The 19435-nt window shown below is 42.1% G+C and overlaps 1 protein-coding gene across 1 annotated transcript in view; it reads right to left on the bottom strand.

Annotated features, from left to right (window-relative positions):
* The window catches only part of NYAP2 (neuronal tyrosine-phosphorylated phosphoinositide-3-kinase adaptor 2), a 266012-nt gene that overhangs the window by 66142 nt on the left and 180435 nt on the right, over positions 1-19435 (bottom strand). The window contains exon 5 of the mRNA XM_043578003.1: positions 7012-7218. Coding sequence (XP_043433938.1) covers positions 7012-7218 — 207 coding nt within the window. The remainder of the gene's footprint in view (positions 1-7011; positions 7219-19435) is intronic.

Below are 19435 nucleotides of genomic sequence, written 5' to 3'. Positions count from 1 at the left end.
GGTAAACAAGATTAGGTAAATAAAATAGGTAAACAGGGCAAAGTTCCCCAGTATAAGACAAAGGTCCAGTAAAGGACAAGCAGGACAAAGGTCCCCAGTACAGGACAAAGGTACAGGAATAGGGAATCTCAAGATGAAAATATTCAAGATGAGGTAAACAAGATTAGGTATTCAGGGCAGAAATGCCTCCCCCCAACTTAGTACAATAGCAGAAAGCAGCTTTCACGGGAAGGAAGGACCAAATTAGGTAAACAGGTAAATAGGGCTATGGACCTCAGTGGACAAAGTTGCCCAGAGTTGAGCTCATTAGCCAAAGAAAGGTGCCTTGTTGACCCTGAGGTAGCATGCTCTGTCTTTCTTGTCCCCTAGGCCAGTTTAGGTAAACAGATGTGGTGCCCCATGTCTGCTGAAAACAATCTTCGCCCAGCACCAGAATCTTGTTTTGTATTGACGCAAACCCCTAACACCACATATCTCCAAAACCCCCTTTTCCCCACGCCCGTGAGTTAATGTTCATGGTTTCATTGTTTCCTTATGCACGTCCATCATGCTTATAAGTCTTCTGATCTTAATAAAAACGGAGCAAAGGCCCTTATTCGGGGCTCTTGTCTCCTCCCAGACATTAGCTTCTCTCGAATTTTTAATCCTGCATCCTGCTTTCTTGCTGAACAAGAGAGAACTCCAGATCTGGACTCTATGACACCCACCTGTCCACCTGTCCCAGTCAGAGGCCAGGCCAGTGTTCCAGGATGTTGTGAAGGGATAAGCTGCTAGTCCTTACTATTCACAGAATGCCATACATCAGTTCCTCCCTTCTTGCTCATCAAAACCCATGTGCCATTCTCTGATCCCCACTCAGACCCTCAGCACATCCTTCTCAGGGAGGTACAGCTTCTGAAAAATGAAAGCCAAGAGGGCAGGATGTCTACCGGCACCTGCTGCCTCTACTATGACCCAACCTCTCTGCTTCAGGGTCAATTCTATGCCTCATGGAATGGTCACTGCTTGATTTACAAGCCAGAAAATGCAAACTGGCAGCTTTAGGTCTTACCCAGCCAGAGGAAGTGAATTATTCGATTCAGTTTCTCCTGAAATTTGAGCCGTATTTAAAACTTGGGAGAGTCCACATAATAGCAATTAAATCTTGAAATTTGAGGTAAACAGTTCTCATGGTGAGCATCAGCTGGCATCGAATAGCTTCTGTCCCCTTGAGAGGCCCCTGTGCTTTCCAGGTCACCTGCATGTCCATCATTCAGTCCTGATGCTCATCAGTACGCAGATTTTCTTTGCAATGGGGAAATATTTTTTTTTCATGTCTAAGATTCTAGCCAATGTGGAAATATATAACCTATAAGAAAAAAACTTCAAGTTTCCGGAAGGATGGGGAAAATGCTTTGTGGGAGTCAGGAACATCCCCATGTATGGAATGTATAAGCAAAGCACGTCTGTTTTGAAGGAGGCACGTCTTCTCATTTACTTGCTAATGTTACAGCTGGTCCTCCTGGCACTTCAGTTTGCATCCCATGGTGGATCTCCTCAAAATGGCAGAAACACACATCGTTGAACACATAGAAGCTGAGGTCTTCTTTCAACGTTTCTTTATTTTTGAGGGAGAGAGACAGAATGCACGAGTGGGGGAGGAACAGAGAGAGCAGGAGACCCAGAGTCTGAAGCAGGCTCCAGGCTCTGAGCCATCAGCACAGAGCCTGACACGGGGCTCGAACCCACGAGCCGTGAGATCATGACCTGAGCCAAAGTTGGATGCTTAACGGGCCGAGCCACCTAGGTGACCCTAGAAACTGAGGCCTTTTCAAGATTGTTCCATACAGAGTTGAGCCAAGGCCTTCTGTATTTACTTCCAAAAATGCTTCTTCAGTCAGTCTGGCTTGGCAGGGATAAGCCATGACAGGTGTGCCTGCACCTTCACTCAGCCTCTTTGCCCCATGTGGAAACTTCTCTCTACATCTCTACTCAATTAATAATAATTATCATTATCTCAAAAAGACTTGATTACAAATAATACCTGACATAATCTTGGTTTAAGACTCCACGTCTCCATTAAGCCCTCCATCGTTTTTCAAGCCTGCCCAAGTTTTCTCTTCTTTGGATGATATTAATGTACAGTAAACAGTAGGTGACCATAAAAATACACTTAGTTATACTAATTAATTTATGTTCCATCATTTTGTGTCGTAAGGAAGCATAGCAAGATCTTTGAGTGGCAGAGACCATGTTTCGTATAACCTGTGTGTGTGTGAATGTGTGTGTGCGTGTGTGAATGTGTGGGTGCGTGTGTGTGCATGCGTGTTAGTGCACATGCACCGGCACAGACATGACCCGCAGAAACCATTACAGAGCTGGATACAAGCTGTTTAGAGACTATTTGTTGATTGATTCAGTGATTGAAATTTGAATTTTTGTGATTATATTCACTTGTATAACTTCCACTTTTTCCCGTTATTTTCATGAGCATTTGGGTCCCCATCCTCCACTGCCTTCAGGAATCACCCTCTGGGGAATCTCTGATTTACTAAACAGCAGTGACTTTAATAGAGTAACACAGCAACCAGTGGCAATGTTAATTAGAATTGAGATCTCCTGACACGTTCCTTTGCTTTATGTCGGTAATTCTTCCATTCCTCAAAAGAGTTGTTAAAAGCAGCCATTCCAAGTGGCTAAACTACTTTCGGTAAAGCGATAGTCTGTGACGGGTAGCAGTCCATCCGTGCATGCGCGCGTGCGTGTGTGTGTGTGTGTGTGTGTGTGTGTGTGCGTGTGTGTGTGTGTGTGCTTGTGTGAAAGAGAGAGAGAGAAAACCAGAGGCAGACAGTTGGCAGAGGTGGGTATTGATAGGTGGAACAGGTGAAGTATTCTTTCCTCTCTAGCATTAGGTGTGAACCTGAGTATCTCTGTTGTTTAGGGAGAAAGATTATGGGTCGCAGTTCTGGTGTTTCTGGTAGAGGGATTCGTTTTTCAGTGGCCCAGTGGCGAGGAGAAAATAATGAAGAGGTAGTGTGACGAAAAGAGAAGGGTAAATACCAACTTCTGTTCCAAACAAAAAGCTCCCTTCACTGGTTATTTGCCTAAGATGGACAAAGGCCATCTCACTGTTCAAGTAATCGTAATGCTCTTTTGAGTGTTCATGATGATAGTTTCTCTAGTACATAAGAAACCCTAACTTGCACTGGCGTTGTTGTCTATGGGACTCTACATTTGCTCCTGCATTTCACATTTATTTATTCATTAAGTTTTTATTTATTTATTTATTTATTTATTTATTTATTTATTTATTTGGAGTGGGAAACACGGGGGGGGGGTAGAGAGAGAGAAGTGGGGGAGGGGCAGAGAGAGAATCCCAAGAAGGCTCTGTGCAGTCAGCAAGAGCCCAACTTGGGACTTGATCTCATGGACCATGCGATCATGACCGAGCTGAAACCAAGAGTTGGACAATTAACCCACTGAGCCCCTCCCCCAGGCGCCCCTCACATTTCTTTTAACATAGGCACAAACGTGTCTTTATCAAAATGTTCCAAAAATATTTTCTTTTTCCACCTTTATCTACTTCTTTCGTCACGTAAGATGGAGAGGGTGCGGGACTGAAGATATTTATGTCATTTCTTCCGATCAGCAGAAGGTTTGCTGCCCTACAAACAGAGCCGAAAGACCCAGGAAGGCAGATTTGAGATGTCAACAAGCAGAAGAGACGCTTCAGGAATTTGCAGTTGAAGAAAGTGAAAGTGTGTTATAAATCCTGTTTACACTCTAAATTTCTCAGAGGAGTCACGTCAAAGTGTCAAAAACATATCACGGTTGTACTCATTTTTAGGCACCCTTCCGAAGGTTCAGTTAAAGTTTAATTGTGGACCATCTAATTGTTTCACTTCCATTTATAGCACAAATTCTTCTTCTTCTGCCCACACTTAAAAATGTTTGGTTGCCACGGGTCCACACTCCTTTTCCTTGCCGTCTCCATGGCCTTTTCCTATAGTTTACAATCATCTGGTCTTAGGGTTCTAAACACTCCAAACGTCTCTAACTTCAGTCTGTCATAGTGCTGAGTCTCTTTAGCTCCAGACCTGTAATTCCAAGTGTCTACTAGCTTCTAAACTAGATGTCCCAGAGCGCTCTCAACTTAGCACAGTCAGAAATGAAGTCCTGACTTCCCCACTATGGTGCGCAACTCAAATGGACAATTTCTATTTTAATAAACGGCCACGCAGTCACCACTTCCGGAAGCCTTGGGGTCATCATGAACCTTTCACGATGAAAATGGAATTGCCTTATACCTATCTTAAAAATATTTAAGTGACTACAAAATAGCTACGCATAATGTTCAAACCCTGACCATGATGTGGCAGATACTGTCCATTGCTTACGTAACGCTGTTCTCCCCTTATCCCTGAGAACAGACTGTTGCTTTCATTTCTGAGAGATTTAAGAGAAAGAAGGGCCCTCTGTAAACTCATGGAGATCCCATTCCCCTTCACTGAGTGATGATGGGTCCAGAGGACACGTTTCCCAGTTTAGGCCGACCAGATGAAAGGGACCGTTTGCTGGGGCACGATGCCCAGAAATGTCAGCTCATGATCATGAAAAAATCGTCAAGGGTAGCAGAAGGGCAGAGTAAAAAAAAAAGTAGAAAGTCCCCGTGTCCTCAATGATAACAGTGAACAGTTGGAAAATACCTGGAGCTGGCAGTGCAATGGGGGTTAGCAGAAGCCATTATTACTTAAGCCACGTAATTGGCATGTTGTTGCTGAAAGCATTTCTAGGTAATATACAAGGCCCTTCAGGATTCTTGCTCTCTGGAACCAACCAACTCTGTAGTTTCTTCTGTCAGTCTTCCCCCGCGTTTCACTCCAAACACACTCTGTTCCATCCTACAGCATTTTAGGTGTTCATCCAGACGGCCGACTTCTTCTCCAGCATCCTCCTGGTGAGCAGCTCTTGATGATTCAAGCTCTACTAGGTCAAATGTTCCATCTTCAAGCTGTTATTTTACCCAATAAAATCCCCTGATTGTTCTTGCCCAAATCATACACTCCCAGGAGAAATGAATTGATTTCTCTTTTGTTTCATGCATTATTTGTATCTAACACATTATATTGTAATGGTTGTATTTGTCTTGCACTTGACTTTGAGCACCTAAATGCAAGGATGCCTTATTCATCATTGTGCTCTCAGACACTAGGACAGTGGCTGTTACATAATAAACATTCAGGTAATGTTTTTGCTTTTAGACCTCTAGTCCCAGTACGAGTACATATCATTCATGTTTTTTTTAAACAGAACTGGTATAAATTTCAATTTTTTTAACGTTTATTTATTTTTGAGACAGAGAGAGACAGAGCATGAGCGGGGGGGGGGGGGGGGGGGGGGGCGGGGCAGAGAGAGAGGGAGACACAGAATCCGAAGCAGGCTCCAGGCTCAGAGCTGTCAGCACAGAGCCTGACGCGGGGCTCAAACTCACAGACTGTGAGATCATGACCTGAGCCGAAGTCGGTTGCTCAACTGACTCAGCCACCCAGGCGCCCCTAGAACTGGTAAAAATTTAAATAATTAAAAAATACTACTAATAAGCCTAAAATTAATCATAAGTCCCAACTGGATAGAGATGTCAAGCTTCTTTGGGAGAGGTGTTGTTTTTTCTACAAAATATAATTTGTTCCCTACATTTCTTTTCTTTTTGACAAAATACATGCATCTTCTCAAACACCTATAGCTATTTATACTCTACTCACAAAAATACATTTTTACTTTCTGCTAAATTCACTTGTTTCTTCCCCGAGATTTTTGTGGCTCCATCACCAGCACTGTGAGTTACGTTTTAAGTCTGGGGAAGCTACTGCTCTGTCTCTGTCTGGGTCCGGTTCTAGAAACATCCCTTCCCAAATACAGAGATCATTCATACTGTTCCAATTTTAACTTGTGCATGACTACTAGAGAGACCACAGGCTGAACACATGTAAATTGGTTTCCAGGATGAGTATCAGAGTTGAAAAGAACATTAAAGGATTGGTCTTTTCTTCAGACCTCTAACATTCTTAACGGGTAGAAACCTGAAAACTACGGGAGGTCACTTGATTATTTGTGACTCCTACACCGACAGCTCTAGGTGAGTCCCTCATGAAGACTAATCACTTCAAAGCAAACATATGCTGCTTCTAAAAACTTGATGTTTAATAATATTTATCTGTCAACAATTCAAAATTACACTGCAGATCTGAATTGCAGCTTGGGAAATTTAAAGGTGAATTCCATTAAAGTGTTCTAACTCGGTTGACTTAGATCTGGAAACTTAGTGGCATGCCCAAGGTCCAGCTACAGAGTTCAGCTCATCACTGCACATACTTCATGATCTAGACTGTCTCCACTGCCTTCAGATAGTTTTTGTTACCTATGAATCCTCACTTTCACTTTCTGTTCAATTCTTCCCAGTTGCCTAAGATCTATTTTGAAACAAAGGAGACATAAACTCTAAATCACTTAAACTTTATAAATTAAAACTGCTTTAGGGGCACCTGGTGGCTCAGTCGGTTGAGCACCTGACTCTTGATTTCAGCTCAGGTCATGATCTCAAGATCGCGAGATCGAGCCCCGCATCAGGCTCTGCGATGAGCATAGACCCAGCTTGAGATTCTCTCTCTCCCTCTCCCTCTGCCCCTCCTCCGCTTGCTTGCTCTTTCTCTAAAAAACAAAACAAAACAAAACTGCTTTAGATGAGGCCTCGACATGCCTTTAAAGAAACGTAATACAAGATGTTTCAAGCTGTCAGAGCTGCCTCATTCTACAGCTCCAAGAAGCGCTATTCACTTCTCTATGTCCCTGTGACTAATGCCCCCCCCCCAACAGAGACAATATATTGTCTCAACCCTTTGTGTGAAGGGCTACTTATGCTGTCTCTATGGGCCGAGACAGTGATATCTGTGGTTATGGTTCTCTAAGCGACAGTTGTGTAAAAGTAGTTTCTGGAGAAACAAGGAATCACCGGGTGAGAGATGATGATCTTACCTGAGCTATGGTTTCCTGCTAACAAGGTGGGGCTTACGGAGCATCTTCCCAGTCTGCTGGTGACTACAGGCGGTCCTGGTGTTCCATCCCATTCCTGAGCTTTGATAGGCTCTCTGGAAGATGCCCCGTGATGCCCTCTCTCTTTGCTCTCCAACTTTGGTAATGGCTCCGTGCTGTGACTTCGGACTTTCAGTTCCTCTGTCGATTCTGTGTGTTAACCAGAATTACATTCTGTTAAACATAAGTCAAATTCTTCCCATATTCTTTTAAAACAAAAAGAATGATTTCCTAATATGTTTTCAATCTATTTTTGTGAACTTGGAAATGTGTTGGAGATTACACCGTTTAAATATAACAGGGATGGAGATCACCGTGTGCAGGTTAATATCACTGGGAAATAGTTTTCTCATTGGAAGAGAAAACCTCAATGAATCGTGCGTCTCTTAGTAACTCTTGCATTCACTGTCAAGGAAACTTCTTTTTTTTTTAATTTTTTTTAAATGCTTATTTATTTTTGAGAGAGAGAGAGAGAGAGCACGAGCAGAGGAGAGAGAGAGAGAAGAAGACACAGAATCCGAAGCAGGCTCCAGGCTCTGAGCTGTCAGCACAGAGCCGGACGTGGGGCTTGAACTGACAGACTGTGAGATCATGACCTGAGCCGAAGTTGGAGGCTTAACTGACTGAGCCACCCGAGACCCCAGAAACTTCTTTTTTTTAATGTTTATTTACTTTTGAGAGGGGGGAGGGGCAGAGAGAGACAGAGAGAGAGAGAGAGAGATCTCAAGCAATTTCAGCACTGACAGTGCAGAGCTTGATGCAGGCTTGATCCCATGAACTGTGAGATCATGACCTGAGCTGAAACCAAGAGTCAGATGCTTAACCGACTGAGCCTCCCAGGTTCCCCTCAACTTCAAGGAAACTTCTTAAAGAGCATATTACACTCACTGTCTTTACTGTCATATCTTCCATTCATTCTGCTACCCCCTGTGAATTCCTGAATTCAGCCCACCGCTCTAGTAAAACTGCTTGTGCTAAGAGCTCCTATTCTAGTTGGCAAATTTAGAAAACACTTCTAAGACATTTGACAACTCCTTTATTACTCTCATTTATATCTTCGATTCTCTTGGCTTCCCGAATGGCCCATCTTCCTGGGTTGCGTTCTACACACAACACCATTTCCCTGTCATTCATATGTTCTCTTCCTTCACCCGTCCTTTATATGTTGTCCCCAAGATGCTAGGTTAGCTGCCAATCTTCTCATTCTATTAGATATACTTTTCCTGTGATTTTACCTTCCAGGATTGTTAGCGATTTTTAAATAGTTTACTACAATCCTGGATCATTGCCCCGAGCTTGCTTGCTTGCTTGCTTGCTTGCTTTATTTATTTATTTGTTTGTTTATTTATTTATTTATTATTTGAGAGAGAGAGAAAATGCATACACAGAGAGGAGGGGCAGAGGGAAAGGGAAAGAGAACCCCAAGCAGGCTTCATGCCCAGGGCAGACCGTAGCACTGGGCTGGATGATCCCAGGACTGTGAGATCATGACCTGAGCCGAAATCAAGAGTCAGACATTTAACCAACTGAGTCATCCAGGTGCCCCTCTCCTGAACTTTGCACCCCTTTATCCAACCGCCAGCTGGGTCTCTCTGGATGCCCCATGGGTATTACAAATTTAACATTTCAGATATTGGACTGACGCCATTTCTTACTAAGCCAGTAGTTCCTCCTGTCCTGTCCAGCCAACCACCCCAACTAGAAGCTTGTCTCTCCCTTTCTTTAACTGCTACTCCCCAAATCTATCAGTAGTATATTCTGCAGGTTTTATTTATGAAAATCTTGCTTTCTCTTCTGCTGCCCTTTGTATCATATCTACCTCAATTACTTTGGTTCCAACTCTAATCATTACTGCAGCTTCTCTCTTAGTCTCCATCTATCCTTCTCTCTCCAAAGCATGAACTCCATATACTGCCCAAATGACCTGTTTAAAATGCAAATCTAACCAAGTGTATTTTATAGGGAATGGATATAATTGGCATTCTGGTACCCATGTACAGAAGTGTTCAAGAACACACGTAGCAAGGGGCACCTGGGTGGCTCGGTCGGTTAGGTGTCCCACTCTTGATTTCAGCTCAGGTCGTGATCTCAAGGTTGGTGGGTTTGAGCCCCGAATCCGGCTCTGTGCCGACAGCTCCCAGCCTGCCTGGGATTCTCTCTCTCTGCCCCTCTGCAGCTCACGCTAGCACACACGCACACACACGCTCTCTCAAAATAAATAAGATTAAAAAAATAAACACACAGGTCGTAATATGAGTGACAACCGCTTGTTACTTTCAGAACAGTGTTGTTTCAGGGAATGGATGCCACAGCCCTTCTATAGTGCCTATAGAGAAGTGTTTAAAACCAAAAACAAACAAAATAACACAACCTGTTTATAGTGTACTCTTGACTCACATCTCTCCAGAAGCCTCCTGTGACCCACAGAAGTACGTCTGATCTCTTTCCTATGACCCAAAAGACTCCCAACCCTGCCACTCCCCTTCCACACCATCACTTCCCACCTGAACGTTGTGTTCAAGAAACACCGCGAAACTGGTCGTACCTTCTTCCTCCCCCCTCCACCTGCCACCAAAACAAGGCTGTCTTGAGCACGACCGTCCTCGACCTCACCTGCTTCGAATACCTCTGTATCTTGTCTTTCCTTGGGGAAGGCCCCTCAGACCGGGTTATTCAACTTAAGTATCCTCCGAAGCTTCCTCCACCCATATCCCCACCCCAGGCTGGGATTCCATCATCTCCGCACTGATACTGTCATATATCATCTTTCGATCAATCTGTTCTTGTCAAAAGGCCCTGAGTCCTTGGAAGCAGGAACTGAGTTTTGTTTTTTGTTTTTTGTTTTGTTTTTTCCATGTGGTGTCCTTAGCACCTAGCATGCTGCTCAATAAGTATTTAATTTATTTATTTGTTTAATAGGTTTCTCAACTCCTCGGGCATCTTTCTGATGTGTGTGGAAATTCCGTGCTCCTAATGGAACAAGAGGATCAGGCAAGTGTTATAAATATATCAAAGTGGCACAGAGCTAATAGTGTTCCGCAAAATCTGATTCTCTAACAATCACAGTTGTAGAATTCACCATTTTTTTTTCCTTTTTTAAATATGTCTTTATTTTTGAGAGACAGAGAGCGAGCGAGTGGGAGAGGGGCAGAGAGAGAGGGAGACACAGAACCGGACGCAAGCTCCAGACTCCGAGCCGTCAGCACAGAGCCCGATGTGGAGCTGGAACTCAGGAACCGTGTGAGTTCATGACCTGAGCCAAAGTCTGATGCTTAACCGACTGAGCCATCCAGGTGTCCCTAAAAGTCACCACGTTGAAAGTATCACTCACATGAGGAATCTTTGGGAAAGACTGCAGTAAAAAAAAAAAAAAATCACAGAGATGGTTCAGGGAATCTGTATTTTGGTTTCTTTATGTTTAGGCTCAAATACTCATCAACTTTCAGCAATGTGGGACAAATGTCCCACTTTGATTCCATATTACCAGAATCTGTGGGGCAGAGGTAGAAGAGGTGTATAATAGAGTAAGAGGTCCTAGGTGAGGTCATCTGAGTGGCCCAGTTTTGCATCCCTGGTCATGGTCATGGGCTAGTAATCCATGCCACTGAGCACTCGGGTTCTCCTCTTGGAGCCTCATTTTTGTTTTTGTTTTTTTTCATTTTTCTTAACTACAATGTAAAGATAATATCAGCCTTGCCTAACCTCTCCAGTGTAATTTGGAGGATCTAATGGTTCTACATTAAAAATTTTTTTTAATGTTTATTTATTTTTGAGAGAGAAAGACAGAGCAGGAGCGGGGTGCGGGGGCAGAGAAAGAGAGAGAGACACAGAATCTGAAACAGGCTCCAGGCTCCAAGCTGGCAGCAAAGAGCCCGTGGGGCTCGAAACTCAGGAACAGCGAGATCATGACCTGAACTGAAGTCGGACGCTTAGCCGACTAAGCCGCCCAGGCACCTCTATTTTAAACTATTTTTAAAACTAAGCAGTGTCATACATGCAAAAGATACTATTAATTTAAATGAACTGTAGGTGCACCTGAGCGGCTCGGTCGGTTAAGCGTCTGCCTTCTGCTCAGGTCATGATCTTGCAGTTTGTGAGTTTGAGCCCCACGTCGGGCTCTGTGCTGACAGCTCAGAGCCTGGAGCCTGCTTCAGATTCTGTGTGTGTGTCTCTCTCTGAACCTCCCCTGCTTGCACTCTGTTTCTCTCTCTCATTCTCAAAAATAAATAGACATTCAAACAAATTTTAAAAAATTAACCATAGCCATTTGCCCTTTATGAATTTACGTAACCTTTCTACATTTGGACCAGATAATCACTGAGAGATTGAAAACACAAGTGGACAATTGCCAGACCACATATTGAAATAGAATTCCAACCCATCATCTACAGTAATGAGCCCAGAAAGCCAATGTACCCTCCCTGAGTCAGACTTACAGGAAGTCAGACTACTATCTCTAACAACCAATCCAGGCAACCAAACAACAGTCTGTTTGGCCCCAAACAACCAGGGTTGATTATTAATTAACTTGATTAATAACTGATAGCTTCCTAGATTTTTGCCCCTGCTTCTAACGTAAGACCAGCAGAGAAAATCAAATAAGCATCTCTATCCAATCACATAGGACGCCCTCCTTCTGGCTGGTCTGCGGGCCACTACCCCATGCCAACAGCCTCCACTTGGGGCAAATCTGAAGTCTTGCCTGTTTGCCGTTAAGTTTCTCCCACCAACTTTTCTCGTTCTTCGCCCTGCCTTCGAATCTCTGCGATTAGCAGTGATGGTGGGTAACTGCTTGCTGTAGCAAGCTCTGAATGGGCTTTGCCTGCTCTCATTTGTTTGGTCTTCATTTGTATGCACATCGCTATAGTTCCTTCCAGCTCCAACAAGCTAGGCCGTTGTGTAAACATATGTCGTGAGTATTACTCTATGAGATAAAACTTCAACCAGGAGGGTCATCTTATAATAAAAACCTCAGAAAGATTCCTGGCCTTTAAGTGGGGCTCATATAAGCCTAAGTCTCAGTTACACTAAAATCAAATATAGGAAGTAAAAGTATTGAAAAAGTAATACATTCCAGCATCACAGTTACGGCAAGACAATTTAACACTTGCTTTTTGGTGCCCTGCGTCCCGTGGAATAAAACCAGTATCAGAAAAGAACATCATAGACTATTCCCAAGCTGTTTATTCACAGTTTCAAGGAAAATGGAACTCTGGCTTCCAAATGTCACAGCCTCAAAGCCTAATGACCCATCTGTTTCTCTTTACCTACTCTTCCAGATTTCAAACAAAACACTGAGATGCTTGCTTTTATTATCAACTTCTGTGTGTTTTTTTTTCCAATAGCAACATTAAGAATTTACTATTTCTCTCTCTCTCTCTCTCTCCCTCTGTCTTTCTCTCTCTCGCTCTTTTCTCTCTCTTTCTCACACATACACACATGCACACGTACATGCACATACACACACACACACACACACACAGCATCTACTAACACTGGAACTGAAACTAACCAAACTAAAAAATGCTTACACAGAACATTGGATCCAGCATCTATCCTTCCTGCAGGTTTGGATAACATTCTAAATATGAAAGGCTGAGGATGTGTGTCAAAGCTCCTCCACCTACAGCAGTTTCTTTGTTCTCATTCAAATTAGTCACATACACATCCTGGGGAAGTGTCATTTGGGTCTCAAACCTCAACTAAATAAAAGCCCAATACAGCTTAGGAAACAAAAAGGAGTCTTTTTTTCCCCTTTCGTTCTTCCTTCTTTGTTTTCAAGTCCCAGTGGTTAGTCTTCAGTGAATTTTGGCAGATGTATTTAGAGAAACTTGAACAAAAGGATTGAAGAAATCATGCTACTCAGACTTGCACCCATGTTCCTTCACATCTGCCTCCTAAACAGAAGGCGAAGCTGAAAAACCTGGAAGAAAATCATCAATGTACTTTTGAGCATTTTATTTGGGAATAAATCTAGTTTCTTGCATGTAGTCATAAAAAAACTTCCTATAAAATGCATTTTTCTAATTAAAGTATGTATGGAAATCTTCCAAATAGCTGTTGCAAATAAAGAAATAGAAGGCAGACAATTACACTAAGAAATATACACAATAGGACACATTGAAACCTCAAAGAAATCTTTTCAGAGGAATAAAGACGTATTTATCACTATCCATATATTTCAATGTTTTCTTAAAGGCTGAAAAACAAAATTGCTTTTAGTACCATAAGCATTCCTGAACAAAATCAATCTTTGGTGCTGTGGTAAATTTCTAGGTGGGATCTTGCAGCACAGGGCCAACTACCTGGAAGGACTGAATGTCAACCACCTACCTAAAATCTGATTCTCACACTGAAATCTGATCTTGAGTTGAAATCTTGCTGTGAGAAATACACGTTATGTTTCACATTAGTCTTTCAGACTGTGCACTTTGCACTTTCTCGTCCTAAACTTCTTATGGTTTTCAAGTTAAACAAGGACAGAGAAGGATAAGAGGCTAGAAGCAACCTTTTCATGACCAGAATATTTTCTCCAGGATTCCAATCTTATCACAGTTCACGCTGCTAATTCTGAGGCTCCTTCTCAGAGTTTTCCCTGACAAGTGGGTCTGCACTTGTCTCTCAGTTCTACCTCACTCTTCTCTCTCTGTGTCCCTGCCCAGGGGCTCTAGGTCACCTAGAAAGACTTCAGTTTCCAGGTCTGATGGCTTTCCCCACCAAGTCTGTCCCCTTCCAGATACTGACTTTTCCCAAGATCTCTGACCCACTCTTCCTCATCAGCATTTACTCTCTCAACAGAAGTGGTACAGAAGATTCTTGTCAGTCTCCAGACCCCCCAAATCCCTCTTAAACTCTAGAAACAAAGACAACATTATTGCATTGATGAACCTTTCCACATGGCCGTCTGGGGACCACACACATGAAACCTGACAGACAGCATTATCCTTTTTCCGGACTTGCTTCTTTTCTGATCAGGAAGATCATGTACTTATTGATTTATATGTCTAGTTCCCTCACCAGACTATACACAGCATCTTAAGACCAAAGACTACGTTTCATGTTGGTCCTTAGTGTCTAATAGAGTCCTCAGTGAGAACAGACAGGGTGAATGAATGCACGCACACTTCTCCCAGGTCAGTTAATTAATTAGCCTTCATTCTTGGATATAACTCCACGTAGGCCATGACCCATGGCTTCTCCCTCCCTCCTTTCCAATCTCACCCAGCACATGGGCCCTGGCATGAACTAACAACCCTCAGTGACAAACACAAGTTAGCTAAAGTTATTTTTGTTAATTCATACATGTTTCTAACTGACTTGCTTACTGGCCAGAAAATAAGTTACTTGCCTGGAAAATTAGTATTACTTGTAAATGTGACCAGTCATACCATTTTCCTGGAGGAACATTAAGATCCCATTTCTTTCTCTTTATTTTCTTTCTTTCTTTCTTTCTTTCTTTCTTTCTTTCTTTCTCCCTTCCTTCCTTCCTTCCTTCCTTCCTTCCTTCCTTCCTTCCTTTCTTTTTCTTTCTTTCTTTCTCTTTTTCCTTTCCTTTCTTTGTTACTTCCTTCCTCTTTCTTTCTTTCTTTCTTTCTTTCTTTCTTTCTTTTGGTCTTTTTTTTCTCTTTCTGTGTTTTCTGTCTTTCTTATTTCAATATATAAGGATTAACTTACATATCCCTTGTTTCTATTAACATCTAGATGATTCAAATGATTTACACAAGAGGCTTTTATTTCTGGGGTTTGTGACTGCCATTATTCCTGAAATTTCACCCTCTCACATAGGGATCCCTTGGTTACAAAATACAGACACTACATCTGGTGACAAAGAGACCAAGGCTCCAGCTGATGAGCCCTTGAGGTTCCTATGGACAAAAAAAAAAAAAAAAAAAAAAACCCAAAAAAACAAAAAAACACGCTACTGAATTGTCCCTTCCTATTGGCATAATCAGCAGGATCAAAGTCCCTCCATTCTATTCCAACTGCTGAACAGTGGAAATAATGAAAGGTGATCAAGGCAGATTAATTAGGCAGAAAAGGCAGCACATTGGAAGTGCTGAAGGAGGCACTGAACTAAATTGCATTATCAGATGGGTATTAGATTCAATCATCAGACTTAAAGCTGAAAAAGACCTTGAAATCACAGTTGTAACAGCTCAGGAAAAGCAAGGTGTGCATAGTCATTACTGAGCTGGCCATCCTGCCTTTGGGAGAAGAGCTCCAGGGAGGGGGAGTTTCCACCTCACAGGACAGTTTGGCTCCCTTTGGAACATCTTTAATTGCTAGAAAGCTCTCATACTGAGCCCAAGTGGGCCTCCCTCCAAGCACCATCATTTGTTGGTTGTAGGTAGTCCTGTTTCTGAAGCAACTCAGAATGAGTTTATTTCTGTTTTAAAGCAGACACCCTTTAGAATCCAGAGTGAGGCAGTCTGTCTCACTCTGGTCACATCTTCCTCACAGTACAAGTCTAGAATGCTCACTCTTCCGGGCACCCTGGCCTGGACACTAATTGCATGTCATGGTGTCCTTTAAAACTGCCATCTGGAGCTGGTCAGAGCCAGATAGCTTGACATGGTTTTCTTGTGAGTTTAAGGGAGCACTGAGGTCCTCTCCCTGCTCTTCTCTTATTCCATCTCCGGAGTCTCCAGGGAAAAGAGAGCACAGGCTCCCATGTTTCCACAGCAAAAGGGCACCAGGGAGCAGGGCCATTTATTTATTTATTTATTTATTTATTATTATTGCTCCTGTCTCATGTGAATTCTGTCACTAGGTGTCAGTTATGTCAATTCCAACATCTCAGGGATGTCAGCTCCTCAAATATAAATAGAGAAAGAGCAATAGCTCAGGCTTCTGCAGATTACATGGTTTCAAATAAAGTTGGAAAGAAAGTCCAGGTTGTGTGAAGAAGGCACAGAAAATAAAACCTCCATTGTAATAAGATAGATGAAGCGCGTTACTTAACAGAATAACAAAATAGAGGAGGCACATTGACGTAGGATTGAATACGCAAATAATACGGATCATTTGACAGGTGTAAAAACAGCTCAGAGCTTTTACACATCTTGCTCAAGGTCACACAGATGGCAATTAGCAAAGGCCTGCTACAGAGACAGGTTTCCTAGCCACTACCCAGCATGCACCTCTCACCAGAAGACAGGGGGACTCACATGCTGATTCATATTCTACAGTTGTTGTTTATGGTTGCAAGGAATAACACTTATCAGAGTGTGATAATAAATAGAATTTCAAAGACCATGTTTGGCCTTTTAAAACTCTCAATTAGGGGTGCCTGTGTGGCTCAGTAGGTTGAGTGTCTGACGTTGGCTCAGGTCATGATCTCCTAGTTCACGAGTTTGAGCCCCACGTCGGGCTGTGTGCTGACAGCTTGGAGCCTGGGGCCTGCTTAGGATTCTGTGTCTCCCTCTCTCTATGCCCCTTTCCCACTCGTACTGTGTGTGTGTGTGTGTGTGTGTGTGTGTGTCTCTCTCTCTTTCAAAAATAACTAAAACATTAAAAAAATTTTAACTCTCAATTAAACATCCAGATGATTTACTTATTCACTTTTTTTTTAAACAAGGTGGATGAGGATTGTAGAAATACTGACAAATTAGCTCTACTTAAAAAAAAAACAAAACACCTTCACAGAAGTCATCAGGCATAGCTCAAATGTTGACACATTTTAGTAATACTTTAAGAAATTCTAGTATTGCAGGGCAATAAGAGAAAACTTACTCAGAGAATTCAATCTATATTTTTGTTTGCTCTGGGAATGCGGCAGCCAGGAGGACCCGTGGACAGAGTCCAACCAGACGACCAACTCTGTTCTCTCTGGGCATGCAGTTAAACTATACTTCCCAGCATTCCTTGCAGTGAAGGAGAGCCACATAACTGAGGTCTGGCCATTAGAATGTGGGTGGATACGATGTAGGTCACCGCCAGGTCGGTCATCAAACTTCCCACAAAATCCCTCCTCCTCTTGAAGATTCCCCTCCTGCTGGCTGGCAGTGTTTTGAAGTCCCAGATGCTGGTGCCTGTGAGACCACCAGATGGAAACTTCCCAGTAACTGCGGGGAGACCTTCCCATCTTTCACGGAACACCCACTAACTGAGAATCACATGCCCGTGACATATGTCATGTCCTATGACGTGAACAGGAGGGAAGTTGTATCGTACAAAGCCACTGAGGTTTTACAGTTATCGGGTTAGAGCGATTGGACTACCTTCATGCAGATTTCAACTGATACTACTTTTTGCTTTCCTTCCTGTGGAATATAGTTTAATATGAAACCCTTGACTTTCTAATGAGGACAATAGTTTTATTGGCACACCGACAGAAAAATGAGAGGCAAAGAGATTAGTTAAATTGCCAAATACAGTGTAAGAATCTGGCAAACACACCTTCTCTCTCAGTTCTAGTTGGAATAAAAAAGCTTTATAAAACTAAGAAACACGTTTTTATCGAGTATTTAATAAATATTTTAAATGCCATGTCTTCAATAAGTATTTGCTGAATATACAAGTGGGTGGGCCTCTAAAATGATCATCCAAGCAGCAGTATATTTCATTTATATTCATTTGAATGAAGATAACGCCACCCCAATTTCTTTTCCCAAATAGCTTTTCATCCAAAATAGTAGCAAAGAACAAAATCTCTAAGAAAGAATTTTTAAAACAAGGTCTTTCTACTATATTCACAAAAAAATAGCAACTATTTCTTTAGCATAATAATAATTTAGCTATAAATTAGATATGTTCAGGAAACATGTACAATAAATTTTAAAAATATTTCTCAGAACCATTCTGGATGGGGTTGAAATGAGCTACAGTCCATGGTCAGGTTGGTTCAATAAAACATCTTTCCAGAGCCTTAGTTTCCTCAGATAAAATTATATAATAAAATAAATTATTTCTAAGCATCCTCCTGGGTCTAAAATCGTATATCTTTTTTTATTAAACTTTTTTAATATTTGTTTAGTTTTGAGAGAGAGAGAGAGAGAGAGAGAGAGCACAAGTGGGGGAGGGGCAGAGAGAGAGGGAGACACAGAATCCAAAGCAGGCTCCAGGCTCTGAGCTGTCCACACAGAACCCGATGCGGGGCTCAAACCTACCAACTGGGAGATCATGAGCTGAACTGAAGTCCAGCACTTAACCGAATGAGCCACCCAGGTGCCCCAAGTCATCTACTTTTATAATGCCAAAGTTCATACAAAAAGCAAAATACTTCATGAAGATTCAACAGTATTATTATTTCTATTCCAAAATATACTTCTATTTATACTTCAGAATGTTTTACATTTGTCAAGGTGACTTTTTTGTAGTTTAGTTTAATTCCCCTTCCAATCAAATCCCAGTGAAGTAGAAAAGAAATTAAGAAAGTGGGCTCTTAAAAAACATTAATGAGTTGTGTAGCATCACTGGCAAACCTAACATCCAACTTCTTTTCCTGCCACCTGATTGGGAGACTTGAAATAAACAGGGGTCCTGGTTTTAGAAAATAGAGAGAGATACCTACAATGTTTTTTTTTTTCCCTGTTTGTCTCCTAGTTACTACTGGAAAGCAGAATGCCAGCTCTAAACAATGTCTTTTTTTTTTTTAATGTTTATTTATTATTGAGAAACAGAGAGAGGTAGACTGAGAATGGGAGGGGCAGACAGAGGAGGAGACACAGAACTGGAAACAGGCTCCAGGCTCTGAGCTGTCAGCACAGAGCCCGATGCGGGGCTTGAACTCACGAACCGCAAGACCATGACCTGAGCTGAAGTCAGACGTTTAACCAACTGAGCCACCCAGGAGCCCTTCTAAACAATGTTGTATAACACCAGCAGCAGCATTGTGATGACAATTTCATGAAATCAGTGGCGACCATGTATCTTATGTTGAACTACACTATTTACAAATAATATTTCTAATCTTTGCATAGCTTTTGGAGGCATGTAGAGTGATAACCTTCCCTAAGCTAGGGAAAGCTTAGGGTCCTGCTGGTGAATATGGGTCAGAGATGGGTAATTGGAGGAATCAGGATTTGAACTCATGTCTCTCTGAACAAATAGCCACACCAGTGAGGCATTGTTTGGCTTTCTTTTCTTCTGTTGGGGTTCTTTTCAGGAGGATTATTTACCTTGTTTTAAAAAGTATAAAAATTTTTTAAACCCACCTTTATTTTAAAGATATCTGAAGACTATATACACAGGAAAATTAATGCAATGAGATTTAGAAGAAATTAGTTGTCAGTCTAGATAGCATAATTTATGCACAACTCAGCTCCTAAGACACTTTACTATGCAAGTTATATAGAAGTTCATAGTAGTTTTCAGATGGGATGCAGACTGGATTAAATTCCTGCAGCACACTATGTAATCCAAAGCA

The sequence above is a fragment of the Prionailurus bengalensis genome, chromosome C1 (assembly GCF_016509475.1).
Source record: "Prionailurus bengalensis isolate Pbe53 chromosome C1, Fcat_Pben_1.1_paternal_pri, whole genome shotgun sequence".
In the NCBI taxonomy this organism is placed as follows: Eukaryota; Metazoa; Chordata; class Mammalia; order Carnivora; family Felidae; genus Prionailurus; species Prionailurus bengalensis.
Note: the sequence above shows the minus strand (reverse complement) of the source record. Positions and strands in the feature narration are given on the sequence as shown.